The 15,270-nt window shown below is 42.1% G+C and overlaps 2 protein-coding genes and 1 pseudogene across 3 annotated transcripts; 1 reads left to right on the top strand and 2 right to left on the bottom strand.

Moving 5' to 3' along the window:
- Positions 1-1,166: 1,166 nt before the first annotated feature.
- LOC120668555 (EH domain-containing protein 1-like) lies at positions 1,167-6,764 on the bottom strand. The gene is made up of 16 exons (XM_039948298.1): positions 6,410-6,764; positions 6,230-6,309; positions 6,046-6,114; positions 5,893-5,950; positions 5,752-5,804; positions 5,618-5,660; positions 5,485-5,543; positions 4,829-4,942; positions 4,553-4,655; positions 4,415-4,464; positions 3,265-3,393; positions 2,935-3,186; positions 2,761-2,840; positions 2,381-2,507; positions 2,161-2,304; positions 1,167-1,733 (listed from the first exon to the last, which is right to left on the bottom strand). Exons 1-16 carry the CDS (start codon positions 6,492-6,494, stop codon positions 1,548-1,550), a joined length of 1,632 nt encoding a protein of 543 aa, XP_039804232.1. The 5' UTR covers positions 6,495-6,764; the 3' UTR covers positions 1,167-1,547.
- A 601-nt stretch (positions 6,765-7,365) lies between these two features.
- LOC120669475 lies at positions 7,366-11,235 on the top strand (annotated as a pseudogene).
- An 808-nt stretch (positions 11,236-12,043) lies between these two features.
- Positions 12,044-14,359, bottom strand: LOC120668554. 2 transcript variants are annotated; one of them, XM_039948295.1, is made up of 5 exons: positions 13,773-14,341; positions 13,575-13,667; positions 12,919-12,990; positions 12,363-12,444; positions 12,044-12,287 (listed from the first exon to the last, which is right to left on the bottom strand). In XM_039948295.1, the coding sequence occupies exons 1-5, from the start codon at positions 13,866-13,868 to the stop codon at positions 12,157-12,159; spliced, it is 474 nt and encodes a 157-aa protein (XP_039804229.1). In that variant the 5' UTR covers positions 13,869-14,341; the 3' UTR covers positions 12,044-12,156. The 2 variants fall into 2 exon arrangements, with proteins under 2 accessions (XP_039804229.1, XP_039804231.1); XM_039948297.1 differs by lacking the exon at positions 13,575-13,667 and having other exon boundaries at positions 14,021-14,359.
- Between the last annotated feature and the right edge of the window lie 911 nt (positions 14,360-15,270).

Below are 15,270 nucleotides of genomic sequence, written 5' to 3'. Positions count from 1 at the left end.
TGGAGCCGTGAAGAAGCCAAGCGCGGGCGCCGTGCGGTGTGAGATGGGCGCGCGAGGCGAGGACGCGGGGTTGGGGGTCGGGTTGGGGGGAGTTCGGTTGGGGGTCGGAGTGGGGGCGGGAGGCCGAATCCGTGGCAGCGCGGGCGCCGTGCGGTGTGAGACGGGCGCGCGAGGCGAGGACGCGGGGGTCGGGTTGAGGGGAGTTCGGTGGTGGGTGGGGGTGGTAATGGGTCATGGCCCTAATGGCCTCTTCACAGCCCAATAAAGCCCTTAAAATTTTTAGTTCAAAAATACATATGTTTAGAGTCCGGTCGTTCTAAAGCCCGATTCTTAGATTTTCTAGTTCAAAATGTTGGGCCCTTTACCACCCCTAGTGGTGGGGGAGTGGGGGCGGGAGGCCGAATCCGTGGCAGCGCGGCGCGGACCGGGTCGGCGGCGCGGCGAGAGGGGTTGGACTGGACCGGGCCGCGGGTCGCCGGGGGTTTTCTTGATTTCTTCCGCGTTCGGTGACGGCGTGTCTGCGGTTTTTTAGGGAGTTTTTTTGTGAAGGAAATTTTTTTAGGGAGTTTTGGTGGTGGTTTCGTGTGTTCCTTCACGTTTTCAATGATTGAGTGAGAGGAAAGCTGCCGGCGTCGGTGGGTGCTCGGTTTCTGCCAAGTGCGTTTTGACTTCCCAGCTAGCGTCGGTTCAGGCGCTTTTTTTTTCACAACAAACCCAAGAGCGCATGTTTGGAGGGAGCAATTTTGGTCATAATAAAATATTTATTAGGATCTTGTTCAAATTCATAGAAATTTAGTTGAATATAAACCATGCACGATCAGGGCACCAGGCAAAGTTAGTCGGCGCCTTGGTGGCCGGCACGTAGGCACCAGTCCATGTTTAGGAAATTTGCAAGCATCTTTTCCTTGTCCAGGTGAAACTGTTACGCTTATTCCGTTATTCATACAGACAGAAAGTAGAAGCGCGAAAGTCTGTTCATTCCTAGGCTCCATTGTGAGAGAAATGATAGTATTCTTAATCTTAAAAGGACGATCATGAATAAAATCCTCAATTGGATTGATTTCGAGTGCTATGATATCAAGGCAGTTTTAGCAGATACAGATTTTACTGTGCCACAAGTCCACAACATATACAAGACATCCACGGACAACGCCCAGGACAAGAACAAATAAAGGAGCCACGCCCCACGCTGGTCCAAGATTCTTCAAGAAGCGCTGATCCTGACAGGACCACGTTATTCTAGTTGTTTGCCAAAATTAATAAATATACTCATTGGGAGAAACGATAATTGTAGCTCTATAGCACTAAAAATCACAAACTAGTTGATTTTACATGATCGGATGTCCGTGAAAGCTTGAGCAATTGCTCTCCCATTCTTATGAATACAGTTGTACAACAATGGTGAGGCGTAGATGGCAACGAAGGACCCACGGACCTTGATCACAATGATTAATGTAGCCAGACAGTTGCATCACTGCGGGAGGCATCTATCGGTGCCTGACTGATCTCTCGTTCCAGTGCAAGACCAAAATCATCTTCCAACCGGTTCACTCATATGGGTTCCTGAAGTTCTTGAGAAGTTCAGGAATGTCATACCCAAGCATATCATCCACTGCCTGTATCATCTTGGGCTTGACTTTCTCAAACTTGTCGAAGCTATACCCGCTCAAGACCTCTTTGAAGTGCTCCACGTAGGGGAAATCCCCTGCTGGAAGATGGTATTCCCGTTGCACCTGTTCCACCAGACAGCAGTTGTTGTTCAGACCATGAAAATTACATGGAACAGATATTTAAGGAAATGCTTCACATGCATCCAGTAAGAGAAAGATTAGTGTAACTGAAATGAAACTGGAAGGGTCCAGAATTCACACTATCATCAAAATTCAATCAGTCCTTACTGTCACTATTTTAGAATGTGCAAAATTAGTAAAATAATTAGAACTTAAGGTGCAAGCTGGTTAGGCAGAACGAGATGGCATGAGGCCAACATCCGCAGTGAATCCCTAAAAAAAATCCGCAGTGAAGCCACCCAAAAAAAACATGAGTGGTAACAGGACATCTGATAGACTTCCATCCTGACATAGGCAAGGGTCTCTGAGGCTTTTTAATCTACAATGGCCCTAGATCGACTAGAGAAGTTAAGAACCCCAAAATAAATACCTTCGCAAACTCATCCTGCAAATTGTCTATGAGTCGTTGTTGGGCTTTCGCTTTGCCCATCATTGTAGGCATCTCCTTCTTTAGATGGCCAATTATATAAGCATGAATCTTGGCAGCTCTAGCACGTTTAACAAATTCATTGATCTGCAATAACAGAATAGTACTATTAATATGTGAAAATCAGGTCTGGAAATACATATCCAAGAAAACAAAAACTTACTCGACGATCACATGCTTTCTTGGGGATATCTTTGAGATCAGAAAGGAGATCATCTTGCTCTCTCTCAAATAGTTCCTTTCCAAGTGGACCAACAGCTGATTCATTTACTGGTTTGTCATTGAATGACCTACAAGCAAACTTGGAAGTCACTTGAATAGTTTGCATGTATTTGAATGATCCAAGGTCATTACCAGAACAAGATTCAGATATACTATGATAAATCAAATACATCAATGGAACTTCTAGACTCTACTAGTAATCCTGAAACTACAGTTTGGAAATCTTATGTAATCCGTTATAAAATATCAAACATTGAAACAAGAAGAACAAGGTATCAAAATATCAAAGAGTGAAACAAAGAACAAGGTATCAGAAGTTACCCAATATAAACACGTGAAACCTCAGGTGTATTCAATACTTTCCCGAGAGACCACATCAATGCACCATAAACTCTCATAAGCTGCATGTCAATAAGAAAAAACGTAAATAAAAACAGCAAAACAAAGCAAAAATGCAACATCACGAGTAAGACGCAAAACAACCATGGCCAATACCTGTTGAGTGTCTACTTGATCTGCCTTGTTTAAGACAACACGTATTTTATCATCATGCCCGCGTAAAGATCCGATGACACGTTTGAACTCATCGCTGATATCAAGCTTATGAGGATCAAACAGAAGAAGAATAAGATCACACTTCGCAGCAAACCATGATGTCACACCAGTGAAATCATAGCTACGTTGTGTCCGTTGCTTTTCACCAGAAAGAACACCAGGTGTGTCGACAAATGTGATATGCTCAAGCAGCTTCAAGGTAAATGTTTGGTATCAGTATCTAGATTACATGCCTTTTAGGCTTTCACATGCAACAAAATTAAATCTTACTGGATGTCGCATCTGAGAGCACTCAAACTTGGATAAAAATGCAGTCCCAAATGTTGTAAGACCACTAAAAGGCATGTCAGCTTGAACAGCAATAGTATTCCCAGGAATAGTCCTTTCATCAGATCCTGACTGGCAAAGCATACAATGTTAACTGGTGCAACAAAAGGGGGGGAGTACAAAAACACATGCTGTTGTAATAGCTGGGCACACATGCAATTCATATTGTATACTCTAACAGGGTTGTCCTAAGTCGAAAAAACTAAAAGTGGTCGACGAGTTCAAAATAGATGATTAGCCTCTATTACAAACTCCACAGGCAAGAATTTCCATATCATATAGGGATGATGAGTTTAAACTTAATATTGATTGGTGATATGTGTATAATGCCTCTTTTGCATCAGCTAACATTCCCAATGGGCCCTAAGGAATCAGAAACCATCATAGATACCATTCCAAACAAATAATTGCAGCTCAGCATTTCAGAGAAAAGGGTAAAGGCTGCTAATCACAACGCAACAGCATAAAACAGACAATTGACAAGTGCTTCTATGAATCACAAACAAACAAACAGATCCCAAAAGAAATGGCAGATAGAAAGTTTTGAAAGCGCCATAGCACCTAAGGAAATTATACATGGACATTAGCATTATGTTTCTTTTGTAATATTTCTACCAAACAGAGATTCTAGATCAGCTTATACCCTTCACATCCTCTTTACTATGTAAATAAACTCCTCACATCCGGAAAAAAATGTGGCAGTATTTAAACTTTCAAAGATATAAAATCGATACTCCTATCTGTGCCATTTTCTATCAGTTAAGTGATTATATAACCTGGTAAGCCAGCATCAGGAGGAATCCCACAGATAACTAAATGATGTAACTTTCCTATCCAAAGTTTTGGGAAAAGCTGTGGACTGCTCCAAATCAGCAATTCATCAACTTAGACCAGCACAAACATAAGCACGTGATGACAATTTATCAGAATTGAAGTTAGAATTAAAAGGTTGTATATGTCCATATCAAAATGTAATATAATTCTCCGTTTTTCTTTTCTAGTAAACATCCTTCACAAAACATAATCAGAAGTTTATACATCTGATGCATCTATTATTCCTACAAAGAGATATCCTAAGTTTTGCTCAGTTTACCATGACTACGACAAATCTGTCTGTTGTTGGCTCTGGTCCAATATGGGCACCTGCAAGTGCAGGAGATGAACTGTCAGACAGCATGTTATTTAAACAAACCTGGGAAACTATAGAAGGTACATCTGGCAGATTAGAAACCTGGATAGCTTGTTCTTAGCAGATGCTTGATAAAAGTTGTTTTACCAGTAGAATATTGACCTAAGAGCATAACCATTGGCTTTGCATCAAAATCACTACTCGTCTGCAAAAAAGGAAAAAAAACAAAGAGAAAAATAACTGAAATTAACTGCATGAAAAGGACTTATTTGGAACAAAATGACAAGGGGAAAAAGATAATAATGACATAAAAAGACATAGGAAAGTAGTCATTTATGTCTCATACAGTATTTAGAAACTGGGAATATAAGTATATACCAGCAAAGGAGAAACAAAATCATTGAATTTGTATGTAACTTCCAAAGGCTTCAGCTTTTCGATGTATAATTTTTTCAAGCCATCGATGACAGAAGTAACAGCAGTCAGCGGTATCTGTTTATATATAACACCATAAAAGAAAATATCAGCAATAATGATATATGTGTCATTAAGGAAATTAGGGTCAATTGACAACAGTTATTTATACAGGGCAAACATTTCAGCAAACAGATACGTGTCTTAATATTTCACAATAGAAATACAATTGCTTGCTGTCTTACATACAATTCGCTAGACTGTTGGCTTCTCTTTAGCCAATTTATATGTACCATATTGCATACAAGATATAATAAAATAAATAGGTAAGTGGCCACAGAAGAGAACCAGAGATCATAAGCTTTTCCCATTGGTACAGATGATAACTACACAAGCTAAACGACTCAACTTGCTGCCTTTTTCCCTTAGTTAGCTAGAAAGCAACTGCTGAAAATATGAACATGTGCCCACACTACCATAATTGCACTAGTATTTCCTTCAAAATTTCCTTTGGTGCTGGTTCAATAAACGGATGGAATGCAATATTTATTCGCAAGAGCTAATATCCTAGGAACATACAGAAGTCATTGAAAAATTCTGAAGATAACATGAGTTATTACCTTCTTTGATGACTTTGAGCTGAACCATTTGTTTGAAGGTGATTGTTCCTGAGGAAATCCTGCATGGACATAAAAAGTTTGTGTCAGATTTCTCGCAAGCATGAATTTCTTATTACAGAGGAGCATTACTTACCATCCAATTCTGGATCCACCCGCTTCACCATATGCTTAGATTTCTGAAAAAACAATTGCTGACATATTACTATATGACATTGGGATAAATCACAACATTGATAAAGAAACAACTATAAGGATATAATACATTACCGCAAGTAGAGCATCCAAACCTTCCATCAAAGGTGGATTCAAACTGCCTAAATCTGTCAGATATAACCTTAAACTGGTTAGCTTACTTAGATGCATCAACATATGCTATCAAATAGGCATGATTTGGAGGCTAGCAACAACCATCGCGCTTAAGACTATCTTGAGTGATCTCATTCCCTGCCTGAGCCAGAGAGACTAGCTGCCAATTGATAAGAAGCCCATTACTGATGAACAATAACCCAAATCACCCGGTAGAAGCAGAGAGCGCAATAGCATTGAATAGACTAGGCAAACCTGCATTGCAGCGACAAATTCGGGGAAACCCAGGTACCCCTGCCGTCTGGAGTCCGCGATCGCCCATACCTTAATCGCAACACAGTTCGACAAAAATGGCACATGAGGAAAAGAAAAACCGATAGCTCCGCCAGCGGGGCAGACAAAACAGGAAGGCGGGAGGGGTCACAGCGATAGGCCGCACCTGCTTGAGGTCGGGGCGGGAGAGCTTGGACATGCCGAAGAACTTGATGGCGTCGGGGCCCGTGATGCGGCCATCCCCATCTGCAACACCGTCGATTAGAGCAGACCACAACCCAGGCGAGCAACAGCAAGAGCGGGAGATTGGGGATCGGAGGAGAGCAGAGCAGGGGGTGGATCGGACCTGAGTCCGCGAGCGCGAACCACTCCTGGTAGATCTTCTGGTGCTCCTTGGAGCAGCTGCTCACGGGGTACTGCCCGATCTCCATGGCCGGGCGGCGGTCGCGGCGCCCCCTCCGCCTCCGCCTCCCCGCTTTACCGCCGGGGAAAGCAAAACCCTACGACGTGGCCGCACTCTGGAAACAGAGCAGCGTTTTCAAATGGGCTTTTACTTGAGGTCGAGGCCTCGAGGGATGCCCGTGCGGGCGTGCCCCCGCCTCTGGAGTTTGGCTCGAACCCACGCGAGCTTGCTTGGCTGCTCTGCTGCCCAACGCGATGTGAGCGTTGACGCGGCCGTGCCAGCTCGTGGCCGACGGTGGGGATAAGTGGGAGTGGACCGGATCCTACGTTGACTGTTGGGCAATGGGCATGCCACCGATTTCAGTGATTTGGCTCCAAATTGACATTCTAAGCATGCCACCGGAAAAAAATCCAATTCGAAATCTGCCACCTGCCCACCTCTATTGAAATACGACTGACTTGATTTTTTGACCCAGCATATATGAGATACGGTGTAGTTGAATATACTCCTTCTGTTTCAAAATAAATATATTTTTAATTTTGAATCAAACTTTTAGACTACATTGTAAATCAAAATTTTAGTAGGCATATTTGGTGTCATAAATGCTGATCATCTTCTCAATAAATTTGATCGTACTGGCACCTACTATTTCAGATCAAAACTAGAAGTGCACTTATTATTCTATGACACCATTTTTTGGCAGATCAAAGGTTAAATATTATCTTTATCACGGTGGGACATAAGAAATTAATCATGTTATAATGTAATATTTCAGGCTATGTGGTACTTCAGTTCTTTTAAGTCTAGCAAATATGCATTCTTTATTTCGGTAAAATAATGTTGCTAGACTTTTTTTTATAACTTGTTTAGTCACAATTTAAAGATCTTCAAACTATACCATGATTGCTGATTGGCTAAATGCCCTCCTAGCATACACAAAAACTGCAAATGCTGAAAGAGACACGGTGCGCACCACGCTGGGCCCCCCGCGGCATGGACAAGCTCATCCACGACTACAAGGACGGCAGTACGGCACCACCATCTCCAACGACGGCGCCAACCATTATGCGCTTCCTCGACATCGTCCACCTCGCCGCCAAGATCCTCGTCGACATCGCCAGGTCGCAGGACTCCGAGGTGAGCTCACTGAAAGAGATCTGCTCCAACTTGCTCGAAGGTGCGCTTGGCCTGTTGTGATCATGTGATGTGTCATGTACGAGCTTGTTCCGCGCATTTTATAAGAATGATCTGCTTTGCGATGAGCTGAGACACGAGATTCCATTCTATTATCAATGTGCCATAAATGCACTGTAACGAAGTTCTGGATTTTTTGCATAGTCTTTCTTACAGGTAAATTATACAGTACGCTGCTCATGCTGTATCAACTAATAAAAATTGTTAAATCAACCTTTCTTAGCATAAAAAGTTCTGTTTATTTTTTTGTCCTATTGTGTTTCCCATTGTACAGTGCAGAAAATCATTTTAAATATATGGCATGTCTTTTTTGTATTTTGTCAGGATGTTTCATAAAATTTTGCTCGGATGCCCTCCTGTTAGTGATTAGGCTGATATTTGTGTTCTCTGCTATTTGAGTGAGCTGCCAGTTTTGTCATGCAATGTTTTTATCTCTTGATCAGTTTTAACCCTTAGATTTGTTTGCAGCCATGTGCTGCAGTTGTGCAGTAATCTGGACATGATAAAATTATGTTTTCTTCAGTTTAGTGATGGGACTACTACTGTGGTGCTTCTTGCCGGTGAATTCTTAAAGGAGGCAAAGTCTTGCATTGAGGACGGCATACACCCTCATAGTCTAATTCGTAGTTATAGGACTGCTGGCCATTTGGTTAGTACACTTACCAGTTTTCACTTCTTTGTACATCTTTGCATTGAGTGCCTTAACAATTTTTATATTTAACTTCTTAATCCTCACGAGTTTCTCATCAGGCGACTGAGAAAGTTAAAGAACTGGCGGTCAGCATAGAAGGGAAAAGCCTAGAAGAAAAGAAATCGCTGTTAGCCAAATGCGCTGCAACAATGCTTTCGTCAAAGTTAATAGGCAGCAAGAAAGAATTCTTTGCTTCTATGGTTGTTGATGCTGTGCTTGCTATTGGCGATGACGACAGGCTCAACATGATTGGAATAAAAAAGGTAATTCTGTAATATCTTAGTATCAGAATCTGTGTTCATTCTCAATGTTAAGATATGGTGGCTGGCTGGTTGCTACTGATATATAACTGGGTCTTCATTTCTTTATATGCTTAGCTGCTAAATTTCGCTCTTAATCAAGGTGTTCTTGTGTTTGAACTGTTATTAGGTTCCTGGGGGTACTATGAGAGATTCCTTCCTTGTTAATGGTGTTGCCTTCAAAAAGACGTTTTCATATGCTGGGTTTGAGCAACAGCCAAAGAAATTCTTGAATCCAAAGATTCTTTTGCTTAACATGGAGCTTGAGCTGAAATCTGAGAAAGAAAATGCAGAGATTAGGTTTGATAATCAAATTTAAACACAGTTACAGTGTTACCTTTATTTGTACTTGTGTGTTTATGTGCCCTCGGTTCTGTCCTTTTTTTCTCATTGCAGTCTTATTTTACTGTAGGTTGTCGGACCCTTTGCAATACCAGTCAATTGTTGATGCTGAATGGAACATTATATATGACAAATTGGATAAATGTGTTAACAGTGGGGCAAAAATATGCTTTCTCGGCTGGCAATTGGTGCTCTTGCAACACAAGTATGTACTCTCACTGCAGATCGTTGTTCTTCTTGCTCTGTAATTTGCATATATTCAGTGATGTAGCCTTGGCTCAATGAATCTTTCTTTATGCTGTATTTTGCAAACCGTGACATTTTCTGTGCTGGCCATGTCACGGAAGAGGATTTACAGCGTGTTGCAGCAGCAACCGGTGGAACCGTTCAGACGTGTATGAACAATTTCATTGACGAGGTATATATGCTTAAGTGGTTGTTTTTGGTCTATACTATATCGATGGATATTGGGCTGGACTCTAAGTTATATGTTTTAATGTCAACTATTTGGCAATAAAAGTAAGCTGGCCCTAAACTTATCATGCTTCTTTTTGTTGAAAAAGGTTCTTGGTTCTTGTGAAGTATTTGAGGAAAGGCAAGTGGGAAATGAATGGTTTAACATATTCAGTGGCTGTCCTTCTGGTCAAACAGCAACAACAGTCCTTCGGGGTGGCACAGATCAGGTCCTCTATTGCTACAATGATTTGTCAAGTTTGCAGATTAATCATAACCATACTAATTGTGTTGAGTGCTATTTAGTTCATTGAGGAAGCTGAAAGAAGTCTCCATTATGCCATCATGATTGTTAGGAGAGCGCTCAATAATTCAACAGTTGTGTCTGGTGGTGGTGCTATTGATGTATGTACTGTCAACTTAAGCTAAATGATGTGATCTTTCACAAATGTCGGTATCCTAACCTGTTCCTTTTATGTTAGATGGAAGTAAGCAAGTATCTTAGGCAGCATGCACGGACCATAGATGGGAAGTCTCATTTTTTTTTTGTTAATTCATTTGCTAAAGTCCTTGAGGTATTATCTTCCTGGCCTATTCTTTTCCATCCAATGTATATTCTCCTTTACTTTTGTAATCATACTTGATGGAGGAGCTTTTAAGATGTGTCATCAAGGGTTGCTCAGATTTTAGATCTCAGACCAAGGGTGGATTAACTACTTAACTCTCATAGTTCAAGATTCGTGCATCTTGAATGGGTGACAATTGTGTGATTGGCAGAAATACATACAAAATTAGAATTCACATATATCAATAGTTTGTGCCAGCCACTTAGTCTGGAAGTGCCCTTGAGCTTTGATAGGCTACTGGGGTTGAAGTTTCTCTGAAATAAAGAGAATGTGCATGTCAATGTTTTGTCTAACCACTATGACTTGTGAATAACATTAGAATGTCATAGTTATGTTGATGAGTCAGTCACTTTTGCTTGATGTTTGTTCAAGTTTTCAAATACATAGAATGCAAGCTCCTTAGATGAAATACATATTCCTGCAGGTTATTCCAAGACAGCTTTGTGACAATGCTGGATTTGATGCAACGGATGTGCTAAATAAGCTCAGACAGAAGCATGCATCTGGTAGGTTACATTTAACTTTGTTTCAATATTTAAGCGTCAACACAATTTCTGAACTTCTTCACGAACTGAGGATCTATTGTTTTTCCAACTTTTGTAATCCACTTTTATCAGGTGAAGGTGCTAACTATGGCGTGGACATCAACACTGGTGGAATGGCCGAATCCTTTTCTAATTTTGTGTGGGAACCTGCAGTTGTGAAGGTATATGTGTTTGGCCTTTAACTTCTTGGCGTAAATCACATTAGAATTCTTACATTGGTTGCCTCATGGTTGCATTTTTTTGCCAGATCAATGCTATGAATGCTGCTACTGAAGCTGCTTGTCTTATTCTCAGCGTGGATGAGAACGTTAAAGACCCCAAGGAAATGTACAGGATGCATAACGCCGGCCTTATAACTAAGATGTGCAAATGTTTTTCAAATTCTATATTGTCCACTACCAACACATTGTACTATTTAGTAGGAACTTCAGTCTTGTAATCATTTTTTCCAAATGTAATTGAAGAAACGAAGAAAGAGGCTGAAATTTCTTGACTCGGATTGGAGAGTTACTGCTATTTCCTGCTTTTATTGTTAAGGATTCATCCTTTTATGCACGTGATGTAACCACACTTCAGTGTGGTAATAAAAATTCAAAATGATGAGGACCCGTTCTTTTCACACCATATTCTTTTTATTATGTTGCTGCGCATAGAACTGACAAACCCAATACTGAATGCAACACATATACTTGCATTAATAATTTACAACCTCCAGGATGCTTGAGCGTTCTTTTTTCTCCAATGCTGTCTTAGTTTTGTGCATATTATTTCTCTACATATTGGTGCTAGAACCATGTTATTTATTATTTTGGTAGTACATATCTTTGATTTAAATCTATGTTTAGTAATGTGCAACTTCTGGAATATTTTGAGTTTACTGTCAGTCCTTTTTCCAGTGGAGAAGCTGTTTGAGCCAATCACACATCAAATTCGTGATCCTTTTTTTTTTGCAAGCTGTTTCTTTGCATATTGGTGCTACAATGTAGTTCAAATAATCTAACTGGGTTGTCATTTTTTTTCTCTAGTCTGAGTGCACAAGGCGGTGCTGGTGCTAGTGCGATGGGTGGACAGGGCTGCGGTGGAGCAGCAATGCGCGCCCGTGGTGGAAGGGGTACGAGGCGGCAGTAACCGAGTACTGCATTGTATCTTCGAATAACTTGAGTGGGTTAAATTTTTTTGTTTTGGGAGTGTCTATTGCATATTGGTGCTACAATGTAGTTCAAATAATCTAACTGGGATGTCATTTTTTTTTCTCTAGTCTGAGTGCACAAGGCGATGCTGCTGCTAGTGCGAAAATTCGAGTGAGCAGAGCTTGCAAATCACTCGAGTGAGATTTAGCTTTCCTCTTTTTCTGTGAAGTCGGCTTATAGGGTGCAGAGAGATTATGAGAAACGAAGTACTGTAGTAGGAGAGGGGTGCCATCTTCGTCAGGTTCTGGCAACCAAGACAGTTTTCAATGGAAGAAGTTATGGAAGGTCGAATGTCCAGGAAAGATCCGGCACTTTTTGAATCAAATGCACCACTAAACTACAGCTTCACTTTAGTACTCAGATATATTCTCCATGTGCTTAGACCACCACGATCTATAACGATATATCTCGACAGTATTGTAAATAGTGAGCCCAGAAGAAGCAGCGATCGGCAAACCACATGAACTCCTTAACGTCACGCCTGCAGTGGAGTAAACTGAATGAATGACATTCAGAATTCGAAAGAAAATGTTTGGTGAACTGAAAGCAGCATTACACTCTGAGGAATCAGATTCTCCGTCTGCTGCAGGAGGCTTTACGTTCCCCGGGGCACTAGGATCCTTCTTGGATGAACTCATCTGCAGTTAGATGTAGCAAGCTCAGACTCTGTTCTTTTTTGAAATGGAAAGACTCTTTGTTCTCAGTGTAGGATTTATGGGGCTTAACAAGAGCTTTGTGCCCGAGTAGGCATTTCAACTGAACAAGATACAAAAGAGGCAACTCGATTTGTATTTTTCAAGTGAAACATAAAGGTAATTAAACACCTTACAATTGCTCATAAAGAAGACTTTATTCTGTAAGAAGGCATGCAAAGGAATACACCAACCTTTAGTATCAGGAAACCACTGTTGTTTAGAATTTGATTTGAATCGATTCGATTTGATACCTATATTATTGATAACTAATTCGTAGTACAAGAATAAACCAATATTGCAAGGAAGAAAAGATGTTCCAACATGTAAGAAATCATAGTGACAAATAAATGTATAGTTAAACACTTAATTATCCGGGAAGAGTTCAATGCCTTTAGAAATATGAGCGGAACACTATACCTGAGTATTTTCAGTGGGAAGGCCTGAACTGAAGTTTCTTCTTCCAAAAATTGAATCAGAACCTGCTTGACCCTGAATGGGCAAATAACGTGCTCAAAATCAAATTAGGAAAACTGGTTCTTCCGTTAAAATAAGCAAAAAAGAAAAAACAAGAAATCTGCTAGTGCTAAAAAGATTATCCCATGACGAGTAAATCAGAGGTCAATTGATGTGTATATCATGTTGAATTAAGAAAAAAAAAATTTGTTCATGAAATTTTGTTTCTCAATGAGTGCTAAAGTTAAAAATTGTTCATGAAATTTTGTTTCTCAATGAGTGCTTAAGTTGAGTGCAACTTTAGCACCTATTAGCACTGGTAACCCATGCTAAAGTTTTTGGATCATAGCTAAAGCTTAGCTCACCCAATTAGCACTCCTTTTTGGATAATTACTCTAAATTTTAGCACCTTTAGGCATTAGCACTTGGATCTAAACACCTCCATATTCCAGGAACCAAGAAAAGATTCACAGGTTTAATTAAAAAAATTCATAGGAACATCATGTACACACAAATAACTTCAGTACATAATTAATAATGTGAGTATGTGACGAAAATCTTGACTGGAACAACACGCATAAACTTTCTAATCTACCGCAGCGTCAAAAAGTACTTACTACCTTTGAGGATGAACTGAGGCTATAGGTAGCATTGGCTCTAGGCAGTAGATCCTTGGCTCTTGGTGGGCAACCAAAGGCAGAGATCTCCTGTACCTGAATAGGAGGAACAGAGGAACCCATCGAACCTAGGGTTAGGAAAGAGCTCACGATCGACATTGTACCTGAACCCAAGCAGAGACTATCGAATCGCCTACGTACCGACGTTACGGCAGCCTTAGCCAGCGGGGGCAGCCCCCTCACGAGATGCCGCGGCAGGGCTTGGGGGAGCTTGGATCCGAGAAGGCGCAGCGCCATGGCTCCCGCGAGATCGAAATCTCAAGACAGATCCTCAAGGAGGAGATATGACGCAAATTCTCACCGGGCCAACCTTTATTAAGCCGCGGCGACGGAAACCCGTACGGTACGCGAGTCCACTCTAGTCGTACAGGGGAGTCCGCGCTGTCTACCTCCTTGCCGCTATCCTCGGCGCTCATGGCCTCCGCGCCGACGTCCCTGGCTCCCGCGGCCTCCGCGTCGCCGGGCCCGGCGCCCTTCGCTCCGACGTCCCTGGCTCCTGTGGCCTCCGTGCTGCCGGCCATGGCGCCGCTCGCCGTCCTGTGCGCATCTAAGGTTTCGGGAGGAACCATGAGAGGCAGGCACGCTCGGTGGTAACATCTGGTCACGCCATAGAATGGGAGCGGTATAACATCTGGTCACGAGCCTGTGGCTCGGTGGTAGGCACGCTCGGTGGAGCGCCACCCGCCCGAGCTCGAGACGCTCGAGTTTCGGGTGTCGCACGGGGATTTTTCCCCGAGGGGACTGAGCGCCTGCGTGAGTGTGTGCGGGTGTGTGTATAGGGTGCTCGGTGGCGCATTTTCGGACTTCTCGACAGCCTATCCATATGTGAGCGTGCGGTCCACACAAGTGCCCAAATTGAATTTTTATATGATTTCCTAATGCTTTTGGGTGCTTTCAAAAAAACATCTGGTCAGACCCCTGGATCCCCTGGATCCCACAACAGCCTGGCCTTGCGAAGGAATTTGAAGAGGAGGGGCATGGAAGTTGATGCACGCTTTGTGATGTGCAGCAGATACTGGGAAGATGGGGCACACTTGGTTTTCAAATTGAAAGTGATCGGGTATTCTAGGGGAGTGAATTAGGCACTATTAAAATCTTAACATATGGCTCCAACTAGTTTGCACAAGATTTAAACTAGATCAAGCTATCTAGATGTGCAACAACGGTTCACCTTAGTGTAAAAACCTCGTCCCAAAAGAGTTTAGCAACATATAGCCAATCCTATTAAGAAACTACTCTATGAAAATAAAGGCACACAAATTGCAATATGAAATGCGGAAACTTAAAGAGAAGGATGAGAGGAAGCGAACTCTCGACACGAGGATTTATCTCGTGGTTCGGATTGCCACAAAGTCGCCCCTACGTCCACGTTGTTGAAGCACTCACGAAGAGTATCGCTTCCGGCAATCAAGTCTCTTCCGTGAACACAATCACGGTCACCTTGATCCCGATCTTCACTAAGGGAGATTGTCCACGAAGAAGGGGTCTCCGTCCCCCACACAATGTCGTCGACGCCGCTCCACACCAAGCCGGAGGGTCGTTGACTTGCTGGCGAGCCACCAAATCTCCAAGGATGGTCGGCGCACCAAGATACAAGGATGGTTCACTCTAGAACCACAGTACAAAGATCTAAACCTTG

Source organism: Panicum virgatum, chromosome 4N, assembly GCF_016808335.1.
Source record: "Panicum virgatum strain AP13 chromosome 4N, P.virgatum_v5, whole genome shotgun sequence".
Lineage (NCBI taxonomy): Eukaryota > Viridiplantae > Streptophyta > Magnoliopsida > Poales > Poaceae > Panicum > Panicum virgatum.
This window is presented reverse-complemented; position numbering and strand designations above follow the sequence as displayed.